This window comes from Callorhinchus milii, unplaced genomic scaffold (genome assembly GCF_018977255.1).
Source record: "Callorhinchus milii isolate IMCB2004 unplaced genomic scaffold, IMCB_Cmil_1.0 Scaffold6, whole genome shotgun sequence".
NCBI classification, from domain to species: Eukaryota; Metazoa; Chordata; class Chondrichthyes; order Chimaeriformes; family Callorhinchidae; genus Callorhinchus; species Callorhinchus milii.
The window spans coordinates 11,626,727-11,648,141 of NW_024704747.1; the positions used below are offsets into that span (position 1 = coordinate 11,626,727).

The 21,415-nt window shown below is 47.5% G+C and overlaps 1 protein-coding gene and 1 non-coding gene across 4 annotated transcripts in view; one reads left to right on the forward strand and one right to left on the reverse strand.

Annotated features, from left to right (window-relative positions):
- The window catches only part of vps8 (VPS8 subunit of CORVET complex), a 327,260-nt gene that overhangs the window by 92,043 nt on the left and 213,802 nt on the right, over positions 1-21,415 (reverse strand). For all 3 annotated transcript variants that reach the window (XM_007907675.1, XM_042336096.1, XM_042336095.1), the window contains 2 exons: positions 20,237-20,317; positions 1,688-1,857 (listed from right to left, as the gene is read on the reverse strand). In XM_007907675.1, the coding sequence (XP_007905866.1) occupies positions 1,688-1,857; positions 20,237-20,317 (251 nt within the window). The remainder of the gene's footprint in view (positions 1-1,687; positions 1,858-20,236; positions 20,318-21,415) is intronic.
- On the forward strand, positions 7,661-7,732 carry trnas-uga. Its single transcript has one exon. It is a non-coding gene; the product is annotated as a tRNA-Ser (tRNA).

Genomic DNA, 21,415 nt, shown 5'->3' on the forward strand with positions numbered 1-21,415 from the left:
TGCGGAAACCCATCACCATGATGAAGAGTCTCCAAACCAAATTGAGAATCCCATGCATCCCAGCTACACGTCGAGATAGATTGTTGGAATGGAATGCGGACTCTCTCCCTGGAGGGAAGCATCTTGCTTATCTAATTCTGAAAGTATTAAGCACAGGTTGGCAAGAGCCAGTCTTGGGGACCTCAGGTGTGCTTTGGGGGTAACTGCTGGAGTCTAACCAGTTAAAACAACATAGCTTGCCACTGATAGCACTGATAGCAAACTTTCCGCTGCTTGTCCGTTGATAGCATTGATAGCAAGCTTTCCCGCTGCTTGTCCAGCTAGGACCACCCTACCCATTAGGGCTTTAGCTAGTTAACAAGAGTTGAGTAGGATGATTCCCTGCCCCTAATAACTGGTCTGCCCTTTCAAGTCCTGCTGAATGAGCCAGGCTGGCTGTGCTGTCATCAACAGTGCCCTCCAGTACTGCAGAGCCGCCTGGCTCAGGAACCAGATTACCGAAATCTCCAGAGGTCTGGCTTGATTCTGACATTCCGTTGTCAGAAGGTAGTGACTGAGTAGTTTGTGGAATTATAAAAGGGCAGTCACAGCATTGTCAACAGCTCAACCTGAAAACAATGACAGAAAAACACAGCCACATCTGTACCCCTCACTGGGCCAGAGTCACTAAGTATGAAAACTCCCCCTTCTCTATTTATAGTGGAGTCCTGTAGCTTAGTGGTTAGAGCACTTGCTTCACAAGCAACCTGGGTTTGATTCCCAGGCAATGTGAAGCACTGGCCATGTTTCCTTACTGCACTTGTGTCTGTTACCTTGCAGTGAGTAAGAACCCAGTTGTTAGTCAATTGGCGTATTGCTTTTCCGGGAGTAATAAACCCTTCAAAAATAAATAAAAATAATTTGGTTACTCAATCCATGACTGTTTGTCGGACCCTGCTGTCACGTTTCGCAAACAAAAAATACACTTTACAGTATATTCTGTGAAGCGCTTTGAGACGTCTCGGAAACATGATAAGGCTTTATCAAAACACAAGGCTTATTATTAGGTATATTAATCTATTTTATTACAATCTCTGGCATTTCCTGGAATAGATTTTGGATTATTATTCCAATGTTGTTAAATTATTTATCACGCTTAAATAGTCAAAATTTACTACAAAAATGTGAGTTTCGTTACAATGAGGTTATTTTAATTCTGGGTTTAAAACAGCAACTCCCTTCCCCTGTCTCATGCAGGGTTCACTTTTGCTCCTCTCCTCACTGGTTACTTTTATTCTTCTGGGTCTTTTCTTTTAAGCCCTTTACAACGCACCAGATGCTTCCTGTCTGGTTCGGTTAGGCAGAATTAAATAAATTACCCCAAATGCAAAAATAAAAGGCAAGTACACAGAACAAGGTAACACTTTCTCGCTAATCCATTCAGTGCATGACTTTTGTGGGACACTACTGTGGGCAATTGGCTGTTGTGTTTTGCCTACAAAGTACACAGTACAAAGTACCCAATCTGCTTTATAATATATTTTGTGAAACGCTTTGAGATGTGTCTGAAGTGATAAGGCGCTGTATCAAATGTAAGGATTATTATTTTATTGTTATTTCTGAGTTAATGAGGGGAGCGCAGTGTGTGGATGTGAATTGGTAAGAAGACTTGTTGTATGTAGGATGTTAGCAGAAGGGATGTGCTGACCTGAACACGATGACCTCCTCTGTGCCCTCCTGCCTCCTCTTGTACTGCTGCAGACAGATGCCGCAGTGCTCTTGTTTGGGGTTCAGGCCCCGGCTGACAGCAGCACGCAGGTTGGAGAGCGACCAGTGCAGATCATGGTTCAGGAGGTTGGTTGTGGTCTCCAGCAGCGTCTGTGAGAATCAAATACACAGGAGCATTTTATAAATTAATTATTCATCACAATTAGAACCACAGTTTCTAACACTGCCAACTTTCAACAATAATTTCTATAACCAGAATAACAGGAAACTTGATGCATACATAGGAACATAGGAATTGGTAGATGAAAAAAGACCAAGGTCCATTCCGTTCGTCTTCCACCACCCTGGTTGTCGCATGCTACAACAATGGAGATGCTCATGGCAATAATTCTGTATGGATTAATCTACAACAGAATGGAAAGCTTTGGGAACCTTAGATCCAAAGTTACCTGGTTCTTTCTAGAAAGGAAAACTGGGGATTAAATGTGATGCCTAAATTGTGCATGGGTTCGGAGAGTCTGAGGGAGAGTCTGGGGAGGTTGAGGAGTTCAGACCCGCAGAAGAGAAGACGTTGATGGGAGCCAAAGAGTATGGCTGAAGTCTTGCTGACATTCAGCTGCAGGAATTTGCTCTCATCCAGGCCTTGATGTCCGTCAAACAAACTGACAAGACATCAGCGGACTGGGAGTCGCAGCTGGAGGAAGAGAAATAGATTCGGGTGTCATCTGTATACTTGTGGAAGTTGATCCCATGTCTGAGGATGACATCGCTGAGAGGGAGCATGTGGATGAGGAAAAGGGGCCAAGGATGGAGGCTTGGGGTACCCCGCAGGTGACCGAATGGGGGAGTGAGAAAAAATCATTTGCCAAAATGTATTGTTGGCAGTTTGTTAAGTAGGATTCAAACTAAGTAACTGTGGTCCCACTAAGGTGGATGAGGGAGGAGAGGCAGTGCAGGAGGACGGTGTAGTCGAACGTGGTGGAGAGGTCCAGGAGAATGAGGAAGCCCTGATCACAAAGAGAAGATGCAATTTGTTACTTTGACAAGCGCTGTCTCTGTATTGTGGGCAGGGCGAAAACCGGATTGGAGTGGCTTGAGTAGGGAGTGGAGGGAGAGGTGTGAGCGAAGTTGATTTGCAATGGCACGTTCCAAAACTTTGGCCAGGAAGGGCATGTTTAAGATGGGTCGGAAGTTTGTGAGGTTGGAGGGATCGAGTGTAGATTTGAGTGTAGGACGTGGAGTCCTGTAGCTCAGTGGTTAGAGCACTCGCTTTGCAAGCGAGAGACCTGAGTTCAATTCCAGGCAGAGGGCGAAACTTTGGGCAAGTTTCCTTACTCCACACAGAGCCTAATAATAATCCCTCCAAAACAAAACAATAATAAATTGGTCATTTTCAATCCATGACTGTTTGTGGGACATTGCTGTGCGCAATTGGCTGCCACGTTCGCCCACAAATATACAGTCAATTCACTTTACAGTATATTCTGTGAAGCGTTTTGGGACGTCTAAAGACGTGAAAAGCGCTATATCAAATGCAAGGATTATTATTATTATATTTGTTAAGGAGAGGAATGATGATGGCGGATTTGAGGGGGAGTGGGTCAGAGCGTGAGGAGAGGGACTGTCTGATTGTGTCAGCCAGCAGTGAGCAGAGGAGGGGGAGTTGAGTGACCAGGAGCTGGGTGCGGAGGAGGTCGAGGCACCAGGTGGTGGGGTTCATCTGAGTGATGGTGAGCGGAGGCGTGGAGGGAGAGACTGGGGCAAAGGAGTGTAGTGGAGTGTGGTAGGAGAGGGTGCTGGAGGAGGCATGGGGGCGTGGCAGGTGACATTGGGATAGCGGGGTGGGGGGAAGAGAAGGAAGAGGAGGCAACCAAGCGGATGTTATCTATCTTGTTTGAAAGGCTGGATAGGGTGGTGTTAAATTTCTTAGAACAAAGGAGGTTAAATGGTGATTTTATTGAGGTAGTTCGAATATTGAAGGGAATTAAATTAACAGATTAGATAGTAGTATACCATTTGCATTTAGTACAGAACCTTTCATGTCAGTCCCAAAGTGCTTCACAGGACATACTGCAATGTGTAGTGACTGCGTCTTTGGTGGGCAAATGCAGGAGCCAATTTGCATACAGCAATGTCCCTCAAACAGCCATGAGGTGAATGACCGACCAGTAGATTGATTACAAGTGACATTGCCTTAAACTTTGAACCAAGGTCAGGAGGCATTTCTTCACACAGCAGGGTGTGAGGATGTGGAATGCTATGGCCCCGAAAGCTATAGAGGAGGAATGACACATTATCCTGTCAGGCAGTCAGGATAATCTGCCTGACTATCTGACTACAAGCAGATAGTCAGATAGATAGTAGATGTAATGTAGAGTGTGACGAAAGGATGAGAATTCTAGACATAGACATGGAATTCTAGAATTCTAGAATTATGTAATTATAGAAAAGCGGATTGCTTTTCTGGGATAATAATCCATAAAAAAANTAATAGTTTGGTCACTCAATCTCCGACTGTTTGTGGGACACTGCTGTGTGCAATTGGCTGCCGCATTTCACCACAAACATACCGTCAATTCACTTTACAGTATATTCTGTGAAGCGCTTTAAGATGTCTAGAAGACGTGAAAAATGCTATATCAATTGCAAGAATTATTATTATTATTATGTGAATAACAGTCATGTGCAGATTAAAAGATCTACTAAGATTTAAGAAAGTGGTGGAACAGGCTGGATGGGCCAGACCCTCCTTCTGTTCCTGTGAGCTTCTAAGTAGCCTTCCCAGTAAAACTGTCTGCTGGTTGGAACTGTTAATGTGGCATTAGATGGTTAATCCAACTCAGAATAACAGGCATGTGAACTAAATGCACGCTGAAAGCACACTCAAAATTCAGAATTTACTGAGTTACCCAAATAAACCTGATGGAGCTTTTCTGGCCACACAAAATGAGCAGAACGACAGGCAAATTAGCATTACACAGTAGCCAATTAGGATTAACAAGCCCCACTGTTTAATATACTGGCAATAGCAATAGAACAGATTCCCTTTCAGCTCGGAGTGGGGTTTCAGTGTCACTTGCGATGACAAAAATAGAGCACAAACACAAGCTGCTTAGCAATTGGTGGGAAGGCGAAGCGAAGTCAGCTGGGACTGGGATCAGGCCTGGCTTTATTTTTTAACACACAAACTTTGTCCTTGACCTTGAAAACTCATCAGTCAAAAGCAAGGCTTGGAAACTCTGCAACGAGTGAAATGATGGAACAAAAGCCGAGTGGAGGCTTGCTTGACATTACAGCCCCTGACAGTATGGAGCTGCTGAGTAGTCACGTATCGCTCTCATAGATTCTGTGCACTCTATTCCATCTGTTACAAGCTGATAGGAATTCCATTGCTGAACTCAATGATTTTGTTGGACAGCTGATGCTATAAATCACAGGCACTGATTCCCAAGTTTCTCAGTTTTGTCACGGCTATATTTTCTACTAACTTTCCCTATAATGAAGGTATGATAGAGCCAGAGAAATTTACGGAACAGAAGAAGGCCATTCGGCTCATTGTGTCTGTGTCGGCTCCCTTAAGAGAAATCAATTCAGTCTCACTTCCCTGCCCTTTCTTCATACCACTGTAGCTAACTCTTTCTAAGTTAGCCTGTGTTTTCCCTCCTCATTCCCTTGTATTTGAGGAACAATTGATATTTTTGAGGAAAAACATCTTCATATTCATCCTACTGGGACGTCCTCCCGACGTGAATGGAATCTTGTTGTTGTTGTTGTTGTACTGATCTCACTTGAGATCCTGCAAACCTAGGGTCAAGCTTGGTTGATCCAGCTTTTATTTCTATCCATCAAGAAGTTTTCTCAGGTAATTGTCTGCTTGACTCAGTCAGTAACTCTTTCACCTGTGGGTCAGAACGTTGTAATATCAAGCTATGTTATCGGACTTTGAGCTCACCATCTGGGGCAACCCTGAGGTACAGTACTTGAGAATGCTGCATTGTCAGAGATGCACTCTTCAGATAAGAGGATAAACTGAGTCTGTCTGATCAGGTGGGGTTAAAGATCCTATGACACTATTTGAAAAGAAGATAAAAATCATTCAACTCCTGTCTGTCTGTGGGCCCTTGCTGTGTACAAAAGGGATAGTATGTACCCTTGACATCCTCTACATACACTAATATAGTACACTGGGTTCCTCTTTAAAGCTTATATTGATAAGAGACACCTCTAGATAGTCAGATATTAGCAGTGACACCTGCATATAGTCTGATATTAGCAGTGACACCTGCATATGGTCGGATATTAACAGCAACACCTCTACATAGTCTGATATTAGTAGTGACACTTCTATGTAGACTGATATTAGCAGCGACACAAAAATAATTTGCATTTATACAGCACCCTGCATGTAGGGTAGTGTCTCAAGATGCTAAACAATGATGAGCTGGGGAGAGCAAAACGGAGGGGCTGAGCCAGCGGCTGGTGGCTGAGGGCACAGCTGCCAATGATGGAACAGAGGGGTGTGGAACATACCAAACTCCGAGTGACCGAGCAAAGCAGGAGAGTATAGGTGTGAAATTTCCATATAGCCTGATATTAACAGAACAGCTCTGTATAGCTCAATGTCGATATTAACAGTGACAGCTCTCCATAGACTGATATGAGAAGTGACATCCCTATATAGCCCAAAGTTAACAGTGACACCTCTATTTAGTCTGATACGAGCAATGACAGATCACAGACACGCTGTCTTGGTTACTCTGTTTTTTTTACGCAATCCAGCCTATATATATATATATATTCTGTAAAAAGTATATTTATAGTTCGTATGTTTGGGGTTGTCTGTCCCTTTAAGAAGATTTGTGTTTTAAACCTGATAAACTACTTTTATGTGTGCAACCAATTGCGCACAACTAATGTTGTGGGTGAAATGCAGTTTCACCCCCAACTATACAGTCAATTCACTTTACAGTATATTTTGTGAAGCGTTTGAGACTTCTAAAAGACATGAAAAGAGCTATATCAAATGCAAGGATTATTATTTATTATTTAGAATAGCAGGGAAAGCTTTGGTGACATAAAATCTAACAACAATAATAACAAAATTACATTTGTAAAAGCTGTCTGAGTAAACAGAAACATTTTGTGGGATAAACCACGTGATACTTTGTTTAAGGGGAGGAGCCAGATGCCTTTATATGGAGGGAGCATGGCTTAACTCATGGTCCCTAGCTTTTGGTCACCATCTAGGTATGTACCTGACTTGAGAGGGACTACCTCCAAGTCAAGATTGTTTTTTAATTTACGAATGTTAGTTAAGTGCTACTAGTTTTATTACAGTTTAGTGTTGAGGGTTATCTATTTCCAATGTTGCATTTGTTTTATATTACTATCGATTAGAGTAAGTAGACATAGGGTTGTCTAGGGCTAATAAAAATCTGTTGTATCTTCTCAGTAGTGTCTTCAAGTCTGTAAAATTCTTAAGGAGGGAGGTAGGGAAATACACAAAACAGGTAGTTGCTGGACCCAGTGGCCCAAAAGCATCTATTTGCATGGGCAGTAAGTCAATTGAGAATATCTGTCGTTGTGTTGATCTAAGTAGTGAAGTTCCACAAGAGTAGGGATTTGCACTTATAGAGATAGAACTGAAAACAGAGGCACCTAGTACACTTTACGTTGCTGAACTTTGCTGGTTACCTAAAGGGCTGAGAACCGTCGCAACACACACACACACACACAACGTACATATACAGGTATACCAACAAACCAGCAATTGCTGGTGCAAAAAGTGTCACTCAGTTTTTTTTTATCTCCAGACATTTTGTGAACACACAAAGATAGAGATGGAGGTCAGAGCTGGAAAAAACTCTTAAGTTTATGTGCTGTAGAGTCTTTGATCAGTCATTATACCCAATCAATAGAAATGTAATGAAATGTCAAATGCCTTGCATTGTGGAGTCTTGTAGCTCAGTGGTTAGAGCGCTCGCCTTGAAAGCGAGAGACTTGGGTTCAATTCCTGGCAGGGCGAAACCTTGCGCAAGATGTCTTACTCCACATGCCTGATAATAATCCCTCAAGAAAAAAATAATAAATTGGTCATTTCAATCTACGACTGTTGTGGGACACTGCTGTGCGCAATTGGTTGCCGTATTTCACCAACAAACATGCAGTCTATTCACTTTACAGTATATTCTGTGAAGCGCTTTGAGATGTCTAGAAGACATGAAAAGCGCTATACTAAATGCAAGTATTATTATTATAAGGAGTCAAAAATCTTCTGTCACACTGTAATACTAATGCTCTGTTCTGGTTGTGATATTCACATCAGTATTTCAGTGGACTTTCACACCAGTATTAATGTCACTACCCGGATGCTGACACTAGCAATCTCCTCATCCCAGTGCACGCATGTAAACCCAACACCATCACTGACCACTCCAGCTGCAATATGAGGTGGCAAAGGCTGGTGTCGGCTTCTCCGAGACTCTTGGAGACTCACAAATAACAATAGAATAGTTTTGTATGTCTTAAATCTGGATAACTCTGCAAGCTAAAGTCAGAATGGGTAGGGTGGTCCTACCTGGATAAGCAGTGAGAAAGCTTGCCAGACAGTGCGCTCAATGGCAAGCTATGTGGTTTTAGCTGGTTAGGACTCCAGCAGATACTCCAATGCACACTCTGGGATCTCCAAGCCTTTGCTCTTGCCAACCTGCTCCAAATTCTTTCCAGAATTAGACAAGCAGGATGCGTCCCTCCAGGGAGAGAGTGTGTATTCCATTTCAATAAACAACTTGGAAATTTTCAAGTGTAGGTGGGTTGCGTGGAATTCTTAGGTTTGGTTTCGATACTCTTAAGCATCGTGATGGGTTTCCACATGTGTCAGATACTTGGCTGAAGCAAAATAAACAAAGAAAGAAATTGCATGTGGATGCAACTTGCAACAAATAAAACTTTCAGTGTGGCACAACGAGCTTTAAGTTCTTCACACCGATGATCATCACTGAGCTAAGAGGAAAGGGAGGGGGTTCAGTAATAGACCAAATAACAACAACAACAACAAGATTCCATTTATAAAGCGCCTTTCACGTCAGGAGGACGTCCCAAGGCGCTGCACAGTTGGGTCATGACCCGAGCAGGGGGGAAATGGTCAGGGTGAGGGGAGGGAAGGGAGGGAGCGAGGAAATGGTCAGGGTGAGGGGAGGGAAGGGAGGGAGCAAGGAGGGGGGAAATGGTCAGGGTGAGGGGAGGGAAGGGAGGGAGCGAGGAGGGGAAGAGAGTCGAGAGGGGAGCTGAAGGCACGGTCAAAGAGAAAGGTTTTGAGACCGGCCTTGAAGGAGGAAAGGGAGGAAGCAAGGCGAAGGCACTGGGGGATGGAGTTCCAGAGCCTGGGGCTGAGAGGCTGAAGGCCCGACCACCGATGGTAGGGCGGTTGGGGCGGGGGACGTGGAGCAGACCGGAGCCAGAGGAACGGAGGGTACGGGCAGGTAGGTAGGGGGATAGTAGGTTGGAGAGGTAGGAGGGAGCAAGGCCGTGAATGGCCTTGTAGGTGAGGATGAGGATCTTGAAATCAATCCTCTGGGGGATGGGGAGCCAGTGGAGGCGAGCGAGGGTGGGAGTGATGTGGTCGCGAAGCCTGGTGCGGGACAGTACACGAGCTGCAGAGTTCTGAATGACCTGCAGCTTGTGGAGGGAGGTGGCGGGAAGGCCGGCGAGGAGAGAGTTCCCATAGTCCAGCCTTGAGGTGACAAAGGCGTGGACCAGGGTTTCAGCAGCGTGAGGGGTGAGGTAGTGCCGTAGTCTGGCGATGTTCCGGAGGTGATGGAAGGCGGTGCCAGTTGTGGTGCGGATGTGAGGGAGAAAGGACAGCTCAGGGTCGAACAAAACGCCGAGGTTCCTGACTGGCTTTGAGAGGTGGAGAGTGCAGCCTTGGATGCTGATGGTGTCAGCGCCTGAGGTGCGGAGGCGCTGACGTGAGCCAATCAGGAGGGCCTCGGTTTTTCGCACGTTGAGCTGAAGAAAGTTGTCTCTCGTCCAGGACTCGATGTCGGACAGGCAGCTGTCAGGACATCGGTGGTCGTGGAGTTGAGAGTAGAGGAGGAAAGGTAGAGTTGGGTGTCATCCGCATACATGTGGAAGTTAACTCCATGTCTGCGGATGATGTCACCAAGGGGGAGCATATAGAGGGTGAAGAGGAGGGGACCGAGGACAGAGCCCTGAGGGACACCACATGAGACAGTACGGGGGGTGGAGGAGAAGCCATTCGTCGAGACAAAGTGAAGACGGTGAGAAAGGTACGACCTAAACCATTCAAGGACAGTGCCTTGAAGGTTGAGGTGGGAGGACAAGCGGTGGAGTAGGATAGCGTGGTCGACCGTATCGAATGCTGCCGATAGGTCGAGGAGGACGAGGAGACAGAGGGAGCCCTGGTCACAGATGGTCAGGATATCATTGGTGACCTTGACCAGGGCAGTTTCTGTGCTATGGGCAGCACGGAAACCTGACTGAAGGGGTTCGAAAAGAGAATGGGTGGAAAGGAAAGAGCGCAGTTGGGAGGCGACAACTCTTTCCAAGACCTTGGAGAGAAAGGGGAGGTTGGAGATGGGCCGGTAGCTTGATAGCTGCGACGCATCAAGGGAGGGTTTTTTCAGGGTGGGCGTGATGATGGCAGTTTTTAATGGAATGGGGACAGAGCCAGAGGAGAGGGACAGGTTGATGATGTCAGTGATATGTGGGGCAAGAAAGTGGAGCTGGGAGATAAGGAGTGGAGTGGGGATGGGGTCAAGGGAGCAGGTGGTTGGTTTTAGGGATAGGATGAGTTCAGTGACAGAGGGTGGGGAAACGGGTACGAAGGTGTGTAGGGGAGGATGGGTAGGAGTCGGAGTGTGGGAGGGAAGGGGTGGGTGGTGGGTGGAAGTTGGAGGGGAAGTGACCGCGGAGCGGATTCCCTTGATCTTGGATTCAAGGAAATCCAGCATCTCCTCGCAGTGAAGGTTGGAGGAGATGACCTGCGCGGGGTGGTGGGGGGGACGGAGGAGTCGGGTTGTGGTGGAAAACAGTAGCCTGGGGTTGTTCTTCGCCTCCAGGATTATCCTGGAGTAGAAGGACGACTTGGCCGAGGCTAGAGTGGAGCGGTAAATTTTGAGGAGGTCCAGCCAGATTTGTCGGTGGACCGTTAGGCCAGATTTGACACAGGTGCGTTCAGCAGCCCGCACCTGGCTTTTCAGTGAGCGGAGGTGGGTGGTGTACCAGGGGGAGGAGCGGGAGTAGGAGACAGTGCGGGAAGTGATGGGGGCAAGAGTATCGAGTGTGGAGGAGAGGGTATTGTGGAGGAGGGAGAGAGGAGAAGAGGGGTCGGTGAGGGTGAGGGTTGAAGGCCAGAGGGAGAGGAGTTCAGAGGACTCCAAGGCATCGGTTAGGGATTGTGGGGGTAACTTCTTCCATAACTGTACGGTACTTAATTACTGCTGAGGTTTAATGCTGCTACTCGAGAATTATTGGTTGTCATGTAATGAGGATTGAACATTCCACTTAAGTCAATTAGATTTGATTGTTTAATGGCTCTCAGTGGAATATGCCAACATCCCCCGGGTTGAAAGACTCACAGAGCAGGGAGAGCTGAAAAGTACATATCTGCCCATGTCCAAATTACATATTCAAATGAATGTTGCACAATCTGAAATGCATTGCCTGAAAAGGTGCTGGAAACCGATTCGATAACAGCTTTTAAGAGAGACTTAGATAATGATTTGGGGAGAACACGTTTGCAGGGCTATGGGGAGAGAGTGGGGAGTTGGATTGATTTGGACAGCTCTTTTCAAAGAGGCAGCACAGACACAATGGGCCTAATGGCCTCCCTCTGGTCTATATGATTCTATGATAGGTGGTTGGTAGGTGCCAGTAACTCCCTGCGAACTTCCCGGTGGGCAACGTATCTCAGCATGAGATGCGTGAGAGCATTGCCACCGTCTTCCTGTCCCCAGCTTTGGCACACATGCCTTCCCATTGAGTGGCATGGAGGTTAAGCAGCAGCTGCTTGCCTCTCTGCAACTCAATCATCTGCATTCCAGGAGTTGGATCATGAGTTCATGAACTTGGACTCCAAGTAATGCCTTCCAGCAGCTGTCGCCCCAAGCCTCAGAGTTTCCTCATCAGCTATCTGGCGGGCATCTGCTTTCAGCGTGGCGGAGGACCTTTACACTTTACATAGCTTGTGCTATGCTAGCCACCTTGATGTTCTCAAGGTCCAAGTCCAATGCCGTGTACCAGGCTTACTCAGCAGCAGTTGATTAATGCGTGCCCTCATGCAAGGGGAACGATGTGCATGCTGTCAAGCCATCTTTACTGCCAGGGTGCTTTGCAATAAGTCAGTGTAGGCCAGAGCCCTCCCTCGTTGCAGCCGCTTCTGTGTTTGCCACAGATCCACCTCACTGCATGATCGTGGTCTTTGCAGATGGGTCGGAGGAAGCCTCTCCGCTGCATCCCTAGGAGCTCAGATCCTGAAAACAGTGCGGAAATGTGTGTCCCCGCATATCTAACTGTCTGTTTCTCTAAACCTTCACTTATCTATCGTATCTCTGCATCTGACGCTGACGGTTCAGAGTCTATGTAAAGCTGTTGCACAGCGTTCAACTATACTATTCTCACACAAGATTGAAAATATCTTATGATGTTAACTGAACTACATGGTAATCCTCTGCCATGACTTTGTGCCCAACTGTGAGCCATCTCATAGGAACACAAAAAGGAAAAGGGACTGGAAAAGGCTATTGTGGTCCATCTGGCCAGCCCCAAATAAAATAATCCCACTCCATCTCAAAACCTTATGTTGAATTTGGCCAATAGCTATTTAATCCTCTTCAATTTTCCGACAATCTGTTTGTCTCCATCGCTTCCCTGGGCAATCCACTACTCTCTGTAAACTGTAATTGAAATTGAAATGTCTGTTCATCTTGTCTCTGACTGGGGTCAGACGGACCTAAATGTGCAGATGTAGACCATTGCAGAATAGAGGTTTATTTGTACAGATAGAAGGCTCTAGTGGCACCCAGTGTTTGACATACACAACCCCTTTCAATCTTTCAGGGATCCCAGTGTAGGATAATAGTAACTGGAGTAGGCCATTCAGTCCCTCGAGCCTGTTCTGCCATTCTATTAGATCATGGTTGATCTGTACCTCAACTCCAAATGCCTGCCTTTGAACCATATCCCTCAATACCCTGACCTAACGAAATTCTATCCACCTCAGTCTTGAAAATTTGAATGGATCCAGAATCCAAAACATTTTGGGTGAGATAGTTCCATATTTCCACTACCCTTTGCTTCTTAATTTCACTCCTAAATAGCTTTGCCCTCGTTTTAAGATTATGCCCGTTTGTTTTGGATTCCCTCACCGGAGGAAATATTGGGAGAAACCCCGCAGCTAAATGCTGACAATAACAACAAAATTACATTTATAGAACGCCTTTCACGTCAGGAGGACGTCCCAAAGCGCTGAACAGTCAGGTGTCGGGGCCCAAGCATGGGGCGCCGGTGTAGGGGTGAGGGAAGGCAGAGAGGTGGGAGAGAGACCAAAGGCACGGTCGAAGAAAAGGGTCTTGAGACCGGCCTTGAAGGAGGCAAGGGAGGAAGCGAGGTGAATGGACTGTGGGATGGTGTTCCAGAGTGTGGGGGCAGAGAGGCTGAAAGCCCGGCCACTGATGGAAGGGCGGGTCAGGCAGGAGACATGCAGCAGGCTGGAGCCTGATGAACGGAGGGAGCGGGCAGGTTGGTAGGGAGTCAGCAGGTCAGAGAGGTAGGAGGGGGCAAGGGCATGGATGGCCTTAAAGGTGAGGATGAGGATCTTGAACTCGATCCTCTGGGGGATGGGGAGCCAGTGGAGTCGGGCGAGGGTGGGAGTCATGGGGTCACGGAGCCTGGTGCGTGAGAGTACACGAGCTGCAGAGTTTTGGATGATCTGCAGCTTGTGATATGAAGAGTTGGGAAGGCTGATGAGGAGGGAATTCCCATAACCGAGCCTTGATGTGATGAATGCATGGGTGAGGGTTTTGGCAGCCTGAGGGGTGAGGCAGTGGCTGAGTTTGGCAATGTTGCGGAGGTGGCGGTAGGCAGTGCCGGTCATGGTACGGATGTTGGGGAGAAAGGACAGTTCAGGGTCAAACAAGAATCATATCATAGAATGTTACGGCACAGAAGGAGGCCATTCGGCCCACCGAGTCTGTGCCGGCTCTTTGACAGAGCAACTGATTTTTATGAACCCCACTCACCAGCTTTCTCCCCATAACCCTGCAACAACAAGAAGATTCCATTTATTGAGCGCTTTTCACGTTGGGAGGACGTCCCAAGGCGCTGTACAGTTGGGTCAGGACCCGAGCAAGGGGGAAATGGTCAGGGGGAGGGAAGGGAGGGAGCGAGGAGGGGGTAGAGAGTCGAGAGGGAAGCTGAAGGCACGGTCAAAGAGAAAGGTCTTGAGACCGGCCTTGAAGGAGGAAAGGGAGGAGGCGGCGAAGGCACTGGGGGATAGAGTTCCAGAGCCTCGGGGCTGAGAGGCTGAAGGCCCGGCCACCGATAGTAGGGCGGTTGGGGCGGGGGATGTGGAGCAGACCGGAGCCAGAGGAACGGAGGGTACGGGCGGGTAGGTAGGGGGATGGTAGGTCGGAGAGGTAGGAGGGAGCAAGGCCTTGAATGCCCTTGTAGGTGAGGGTGAGGATCTTGAATTGAATGCAAACCTGTCTTCTCCAGATACCTATCCAGTTCTCTCTTAAAAGCTGTTATCGAATCGGACTTCACTGCCCTTTCAGGCAGATCATTCCAAATTCTAACAACTCGCTGAGTGAAAAAATTTCTTCTAACCTCTCCTCTGCTTCTTTTGGTAGATATCTTAAGACTGTGACCACGAGTCACAGACACACCTACCAGCGGAAACAGCTTTTCCCTATCTCGCCTGTCGAAACCTTTCATGATCTTGAAGACCTCGATCAGGTCCCCGCGTAACCTTCTCTGCTCTAATGGGAAAAGTCCTAACTTTTCCAGCCTGTCCTCATAGCTAAGCTTCCCAGGTTCCTGACTGGCTTAGCGAGGTTGAGTGTGCAGCCATGGAGGCTGATGCTGCCAGCGCCTGAGGTGCAGAAGCGCTGGCGCGAGCCAATCAGGAGGGCCTCGGTCTTGCTGATGTTGAGTTGGCGAAAGTTGGCCCTCGTCCAATACTTGATGTCGGGTGGATAACCAGCATTCTACTGCAGCTCGCAGGAAAGTGATAAAGCCGTAAACCAATGTGGTCCAACAGGCCAGTGGCCCGGCGGGTGATTTTATCCGGCCTGCAACCATTTCCACCATTCCAACTTCCACTCCCTCCCTCCCTCCCTCCCTGGTGAACGTCCTCCCAGCTAGTGTTTGGGAGGATGCACCACTCAGAGCCTTTACTACTGTCTGGAAGGTAAGTGCATCTCTTACCAACCACATCCTTAGCAATCAACCGATGGCTCCTGCTGCTGCAGACAGTGACCGAGCTTGGAGAGAGATTGGGAGAGAGGGGGGAGAGAGAAAGAGAGTGGGGAGAGAGAGACGGGGGAGAGAGGGTGGGGGAGAGACGGAGAGAAAAGAAAGAAGGGGAGGGCGGAGAGGCGAATGTATGTGTGAGAAGTATGAAAGGGGAAGTGAGAGAGACTTCTGAGCGAGTGATTGATAGGGAGAGCAGAGAGAGAGAGCAGGAGAGTGTGAGAGGGGAAAGTGTGAGGGGCAGAGAGAGAATGTGAGATGGTAGGGAATGAGTGAATGTGAGGGAAAAGGGAGAGAAAAAACAGAGGTGGGAGATTGAGAGAGGGTGTCTGTGTGAGAGAAAGATTGAGAGTGGGGAGGTGGACTGTGAGCGGGAAGAGAGAGTGTGAGAGTGTAATTGAGAGAGAGTGTGAGTGTGAGAAGAGAGTGCCTGCGAGAGAGGGGGAGAGAGAGAGAGAGTCCTGCCCCCTCTCCCCTCTTCTCTCACCCCTCTTGTCTCTCCCCTCTTCCCCCCTCTCTCGCTCTCCCTCTCTCTTCCCCCCTCTCTCTCCCAACATCTCTCCCAAGTGCGGGTCACTATCCGCAGTGGCTTGATTGCTAAGGACGCGGTTGGTAAGAGACGCAGATTACAGTAAAGGCTCTGCTCGCTGGGTCCTCCCATCCACCGGCTCCTGCTGCTGTTCTGGGAGGACATTCACCAGGGAGGGAGGGAGCAGGTTGGAATGGTGGAAATGATCTCGGGCCGGATGTGACCTGCGGGCCGCCATCTGACCCACGCGCCCGCGGACCTTTCTCAAATAGGGAATGAGGTCCGCGGCAGCCAAAAGGTTGGACCATCCCTGCTTTAAGCTATTAAACACAGTCACAGCCAGAGGTTAAATGAGGCAAGCGGGGCTCAAAGCTCCAGGGAAGTACACACGACAATGCCAGTTTCCACATGCCCAACACATCAGCTGTGACCCGCAGCCCAATTTTTTCCCCTATTTATTTCATAGTTTTCTGCTCTTGGAAGCCGCAAAACATAAGACTTCAGATGGTAATCAGTAAAAGTCTGGTAACAGTCTTGGAGTGCCAGCAAAACTGCAATTCGAAGCAAGCTACAAATTAAAGGCGCTTAGAAAAGTCATTTGCTTGTGGGCAGTAGTTAGAATGATAGAAATCTGCAGCACAGAAGGAGGCCATTCAGCCATCCTGCCTTTGCCGACTCTTTGAAAGAACTACCAACTTGTCCCACTCTGATGTTCTTGCCCAGATTTCCTGAAAATTCTTCCTTTGTAAGTACCTATCTAATCCCCTTCTGAAAGCTATTGTGGAATCTGCTTCTACCACCCTTCCAAGCAGTGCAGTCCAGACCGTAACGATCCTTGGGGGGAAAAAACCTCTCCTTGTCTCCCATCTGGTTTGTTTGTCAACTATCTTAAATCTGTGTCCTGTCATTACTGACCCACCGGCCAGAGGAAACAGTTTCTCCCTATCAAAATCCCTTATAACCTTGAACACCTTTACTAAATCTCCCCTCAACTCTCTCTGCTCTAAGGAGAATAAGTCCAGCCTCTCATCTCTCCACATAACTGTTGTCCCTCATCTCTGGTATAATTCTTGTAAATCTTCTCTGCACCATCTCCAAGGCCCTGACATCCTTCCTGATGTTTGGTGCCCAGAGTTGGTCGACCACGCTATCCTCCTCCTCCGCTTGTCCTCCCACCTCAACCTTCAAGGCCCTGTCCTTGAGTGGTTTAAGTCCTACCTCTTCCATCGTCTTCATTTTGTTTCCACAAACGGCTTTTCCTCCAGCCCCCGCACTGTCTCGTGCGGTGTCCCTCAGGGCTCTGTCCTCGGTCCCCTCCTCTTCACCCTCTATACGCTCCCCCTGTGGTGACATCATCCGCAGACATGGGGTTAACTTCCACATGTATGCGGATGACACCCAACTCTACCTTTCCTCCTCTACCCTCAACTCCACGACCACCGATGTCCTGACAGCTGCCTGTCCGACATCGAGTCCTGGACGAGAGACAACTTTCTTCAGCTCAACGTGCGCAAAACTGAGGCCCTCCTGATTGGCTCATGTCAGCGCCTCCGCACCTCAGGCGCTGACAGCATCAGCATCCAAGGCTGCACTCTCCACCTCTCAAAGCCAGTCAGGAACTTCGGGGACAGTTCGACCCTGAGCTGTCCTTTCTCCCTCATATCCGCACCACAACTGGCACCGCCTTCCATCACCTCCGAAACATCGCCAGACTACGGCACTACCTCACCCCTCACGCTGCTGAAACTCTGGTCCACGCCTTTATCACCTCAAGGCTGGACTATGGGAACTCTCTCCTCGCCGGCCTTCCTGGCACCTCCCTCCACACTGCAGGTCATTCAGAACTCTGCAGCTCGTGTACTGTCCCGCACCAGGCTTCGCGACCACATCACTCCCACCCTCGCTCGCCTCCACTGGCTCCCCATCCCCCAGAGAATCGAATTCAAGATCCTCATCCTCACCTACAAGGCCATTCCTCTCTGACCTACTATCCCCCTACTTACCTGCCCGTACCCTCCGTTCCTCTGGCTCCGGTCTGCTCCACATCCCCCGCCCCAACCGCCCTACCATCGGTGGCCGGGCCTTCAGCCTCTCAGCCCCGAGGCTCTGGAACTCTAGCCCTCAGTGCCTTCGCCGCCTCCTCCCTTTCCTCCTTCAAGGCCGGTCTCAAGACTTTTCTCTTTGACCGTGCCTTCAGCTCCCCTCTCGACTCTCTACCCCCTCCTCGCTCCCTCCCCTCACCCTGACCATTTCCCCCCCGCTCGGGTCCTGACCCAACTGTCCAGGGCCTTGGGACGTCCTCCCGACGTGAAGGGCGCTCTATAAATGAAATCTTGTTGTTGTTGTTGTATGCCTCTATTTAGAAAGCTAAGGATCCCAAATGCTTTTTAACTGCTTTGTCAACTTGTCCTGCCACCTTCAAAGATTTGTGTATGTGAATCCCCAGGACTCTCTGTTCCTATACCCCCTTTAAAATTGTACCATTTGTCTTATATTGCTTCTCCTCATTCTTCCTCCAAAAATGCATTACTTCACACTTCTCTGCATTAAATTCCATCTGCCACGTCTGCTCATTTCCTCCTGCAGTCTGCTACTATCCTCCTCATTGTTCACCAAATTTCCAAGTTTTGTGTCAACTGTGAAATTTGAAATTCTGCTTTCTGTACGGAATAATAATAATAATCCTCGCATTTGATATAGCGCTTTTCACGTCTTCTACACATCTCAAACTCTTCACAGAATAGACTGTAAAGTGAATTTACTGTAGATTTGTGGGAGAAATGCGGCAGCCAATTGCCCACAGCAGTGTTCCACAAACAGTCATGGATTAAAGTGACCAATTTTATTTATTGTTTTTTTCTCTTGAAGGATTATTATCAGGTGTGTGAAATAAGGAAACTTGCCCAAGGTATCTCCGTGCCGGGAATCAAACTCAAGTCTCTTTCCTGCAAGGCAAGTGCTCTAACCACTGAGCTACAGGACTCCACAAAAGTCCAGGTCATTAGTATAAACTAAAAGTTCAGTACGGCTTTGGATGAGCAGGCTGCACAAACAGATATTAAGAGGATACTGGTGTCTGAAGGTCAATTACGTAATAAAATGGCAAATGATATTATCTGTAAAAGGGTCTATATAGATCAGCTACAGTCTGACAGGAAAGTTAATCTGATAGACATAGTCTAACGGGAGCTGTGTCATTCATACCAATCAAGAGATTTAGTGGAGGTGTTCAAGGTTGTGAGAGGTTTTGATAGAGTAGACAGAGAGAAACTGTCTCCTCAGACTCTTAAAACTAACATCTGTCTGGACACTTTACAGGAAATTGATTTCCTAGGAAGCCACACATTAAATGCAGGCTTATTAAAATCGAGTTTCCATGGGATGCTATTGGCATCAAAGTATCCTATCTGAGATTACTGTGAAGTAATGATCTTGCAATGTTTTTTGACTAGCAGGGGCCAAGCTTGTTGTTGTAACATGAGGGTTTAATGAATTAAAATGGAAATCTGACTTCTTTGGCAAGACATTTGTGTTGTATCAATAGGAACATAACTGGAGTGAAACCATCAGGAAAAGAAAGTTCTAGTAACTAAACCAGAGGCTTGAAGGGGTATGGGGTTAAGGTGTGTTGTCACTGACTTCTGAGTGTGAATAGAGTTTTACTCTGTCGCTAACCTGTGCTGTCACTGACTTGGTTTTACAATATACAAATACAATACTATACAAAATTACTTTTGTATAGGGCCTTTCACATCGGGAGGACATCCCAAACCGCTGGACAGTCAGGAATTTGGACCCGAGCAGGGGTGGGTTGGGATCAGGGAGGATGGAGGGCATGGAGACGCGGTCGAAGAGGACAGTCTTGAGATGTGCCTTGAAGGAGGCAAGGGAGGGAGCGAGGCAAAGTGAATGTGGAATGGAGTTCCAAAGGGTGAGGGCAGAGAAGCTGAATGCCCGATCGCTGATGGTGGGGTGGGCCAGGTGGTGGTCATGAAGCAGGCCAGAGCCTGTTAAGCAAAGGAAGAGGACAGGTTGATATGGGATTAGCAGGTCACAGAGGTAGAAAGAGGCAAGGCCTTGAAGGTGAGGACGAGGATTTTGAACTCTACCCTCTAGGGGATGGGGAGCCAGTGGAGCTGGGCGAGGGTGGCGGTGATAGAGTCACAGAGTCTGGTGCGGCAGAAGACATGAGCTGCAGAGTTCTGGATGATCTGCAGGTTGTGGAGGGATGTTGGGAAGGCCGACAGTTAGTGTAGTAGAGCCTCAATGTGATGTACGCATGCATGAGGGTTTTGGCGGCTTGAGGGATGAGGCAGTGGTGGAGCCGGACGATGTTGCAGAGGTGGAGGAAGGCAGAGTGGGTCATGGCACGAATGTGGGGTAGAAAGTAAAAAATTTAGAAATTCTTCTCTTCTCCTCAATATTCTGCGCATAAAATGATATCATCATCAATAACCGCCCCTCTTTTAGGAGTTAAAATACCATTCAGAAAAGCTCCTTGTTACTCACCTGTTCATAATTGAACGTGTCCAACATTCCCAGTATTAGGCCCTGGATTTCTCCCAGTTTCCCTTTCCCGTACATTGGATCCTGTGATAGAACCAAGTGAAATACCAATTAAGCTCAACACAAAACCACAAATAGAACAAATACATTCCCACAAAGCGGAAAGGTAGGGCATCCAAACTGCCCTGGATGACTAAGAAAATTGGGATTAAAATTAAACAGAAAGGAGGTTTATGGGACCCTGCTGTGCACAATTGGCTGCCGTGTTCGCCCACAAATATACAGTCAATTCACTTTACAGTATATTCTGTGAAGCGCTTTGGGACGTCTAGAAGACATGAAAAGTGCTATATTAAATGCAAGGATTATTATTATTATTATGATAAATGTCAGGTCCAAAATACAGAAGATAATCAAGTAGAATATAGAAACTACAGAGGAGAACTGAAAAAGGAAATAAGAGGGGCAAAGATATTGTATGAAAAAAGATTACCGGGTAACATAAAACAACAAAATTACATTTGTGTAGCGCCTTTCATGTCGGGAGTACGTCCCAAGACGCTGGACAGACATAGTTTCAGACCCAAGCTGGGTGTCAGGGTCGGTGAGGGTGGAGGGCAGGGGGGGGAAACAGGGAGGGTCTTGAAGATAAAAGGGAACCCTAAGGTATTTTATAAGCATATAAAGTATAAAAGATTAGTCAAAGGTAGGGTGGGGCTAATTAGGGACCAAAGAGGAAATTTTCTTGTAGAGGCAAAGGGCAAAGCTGACATACTGAATGAGTACTTTACATCTCTCTTCACAAAAGAAGAGGATGCAGCCAATGCCAGTATTGAAGAGGGTAGAGAAATTGGATAGGATAAGAATAAACTAAAAAGGTTGATGGTGCTCAAGGTAGATAAATCACCTGGTCTGGACGGGATGCATCCTAGGTTACTTAGGGAAGTAAGGGTGGAAATAACGGAGGCTCTGACCACAATCTTTCAATCCTCCTTGGACACCGGGGGTGGTGCCAGAAGATTGAAGGGTTGCAAATGTTACTCCCCTGTACAAAAAGGGGCAGAAGGATAAACCCGGGAACTACAGGCCAGTCAGCCTAACGTCTAGAGACTATAATCTGGAGATGGACCATGTGAATGTTATGGAGGGGTGGAAGCGAAATTGGTGAATTGTTCTAGCTCA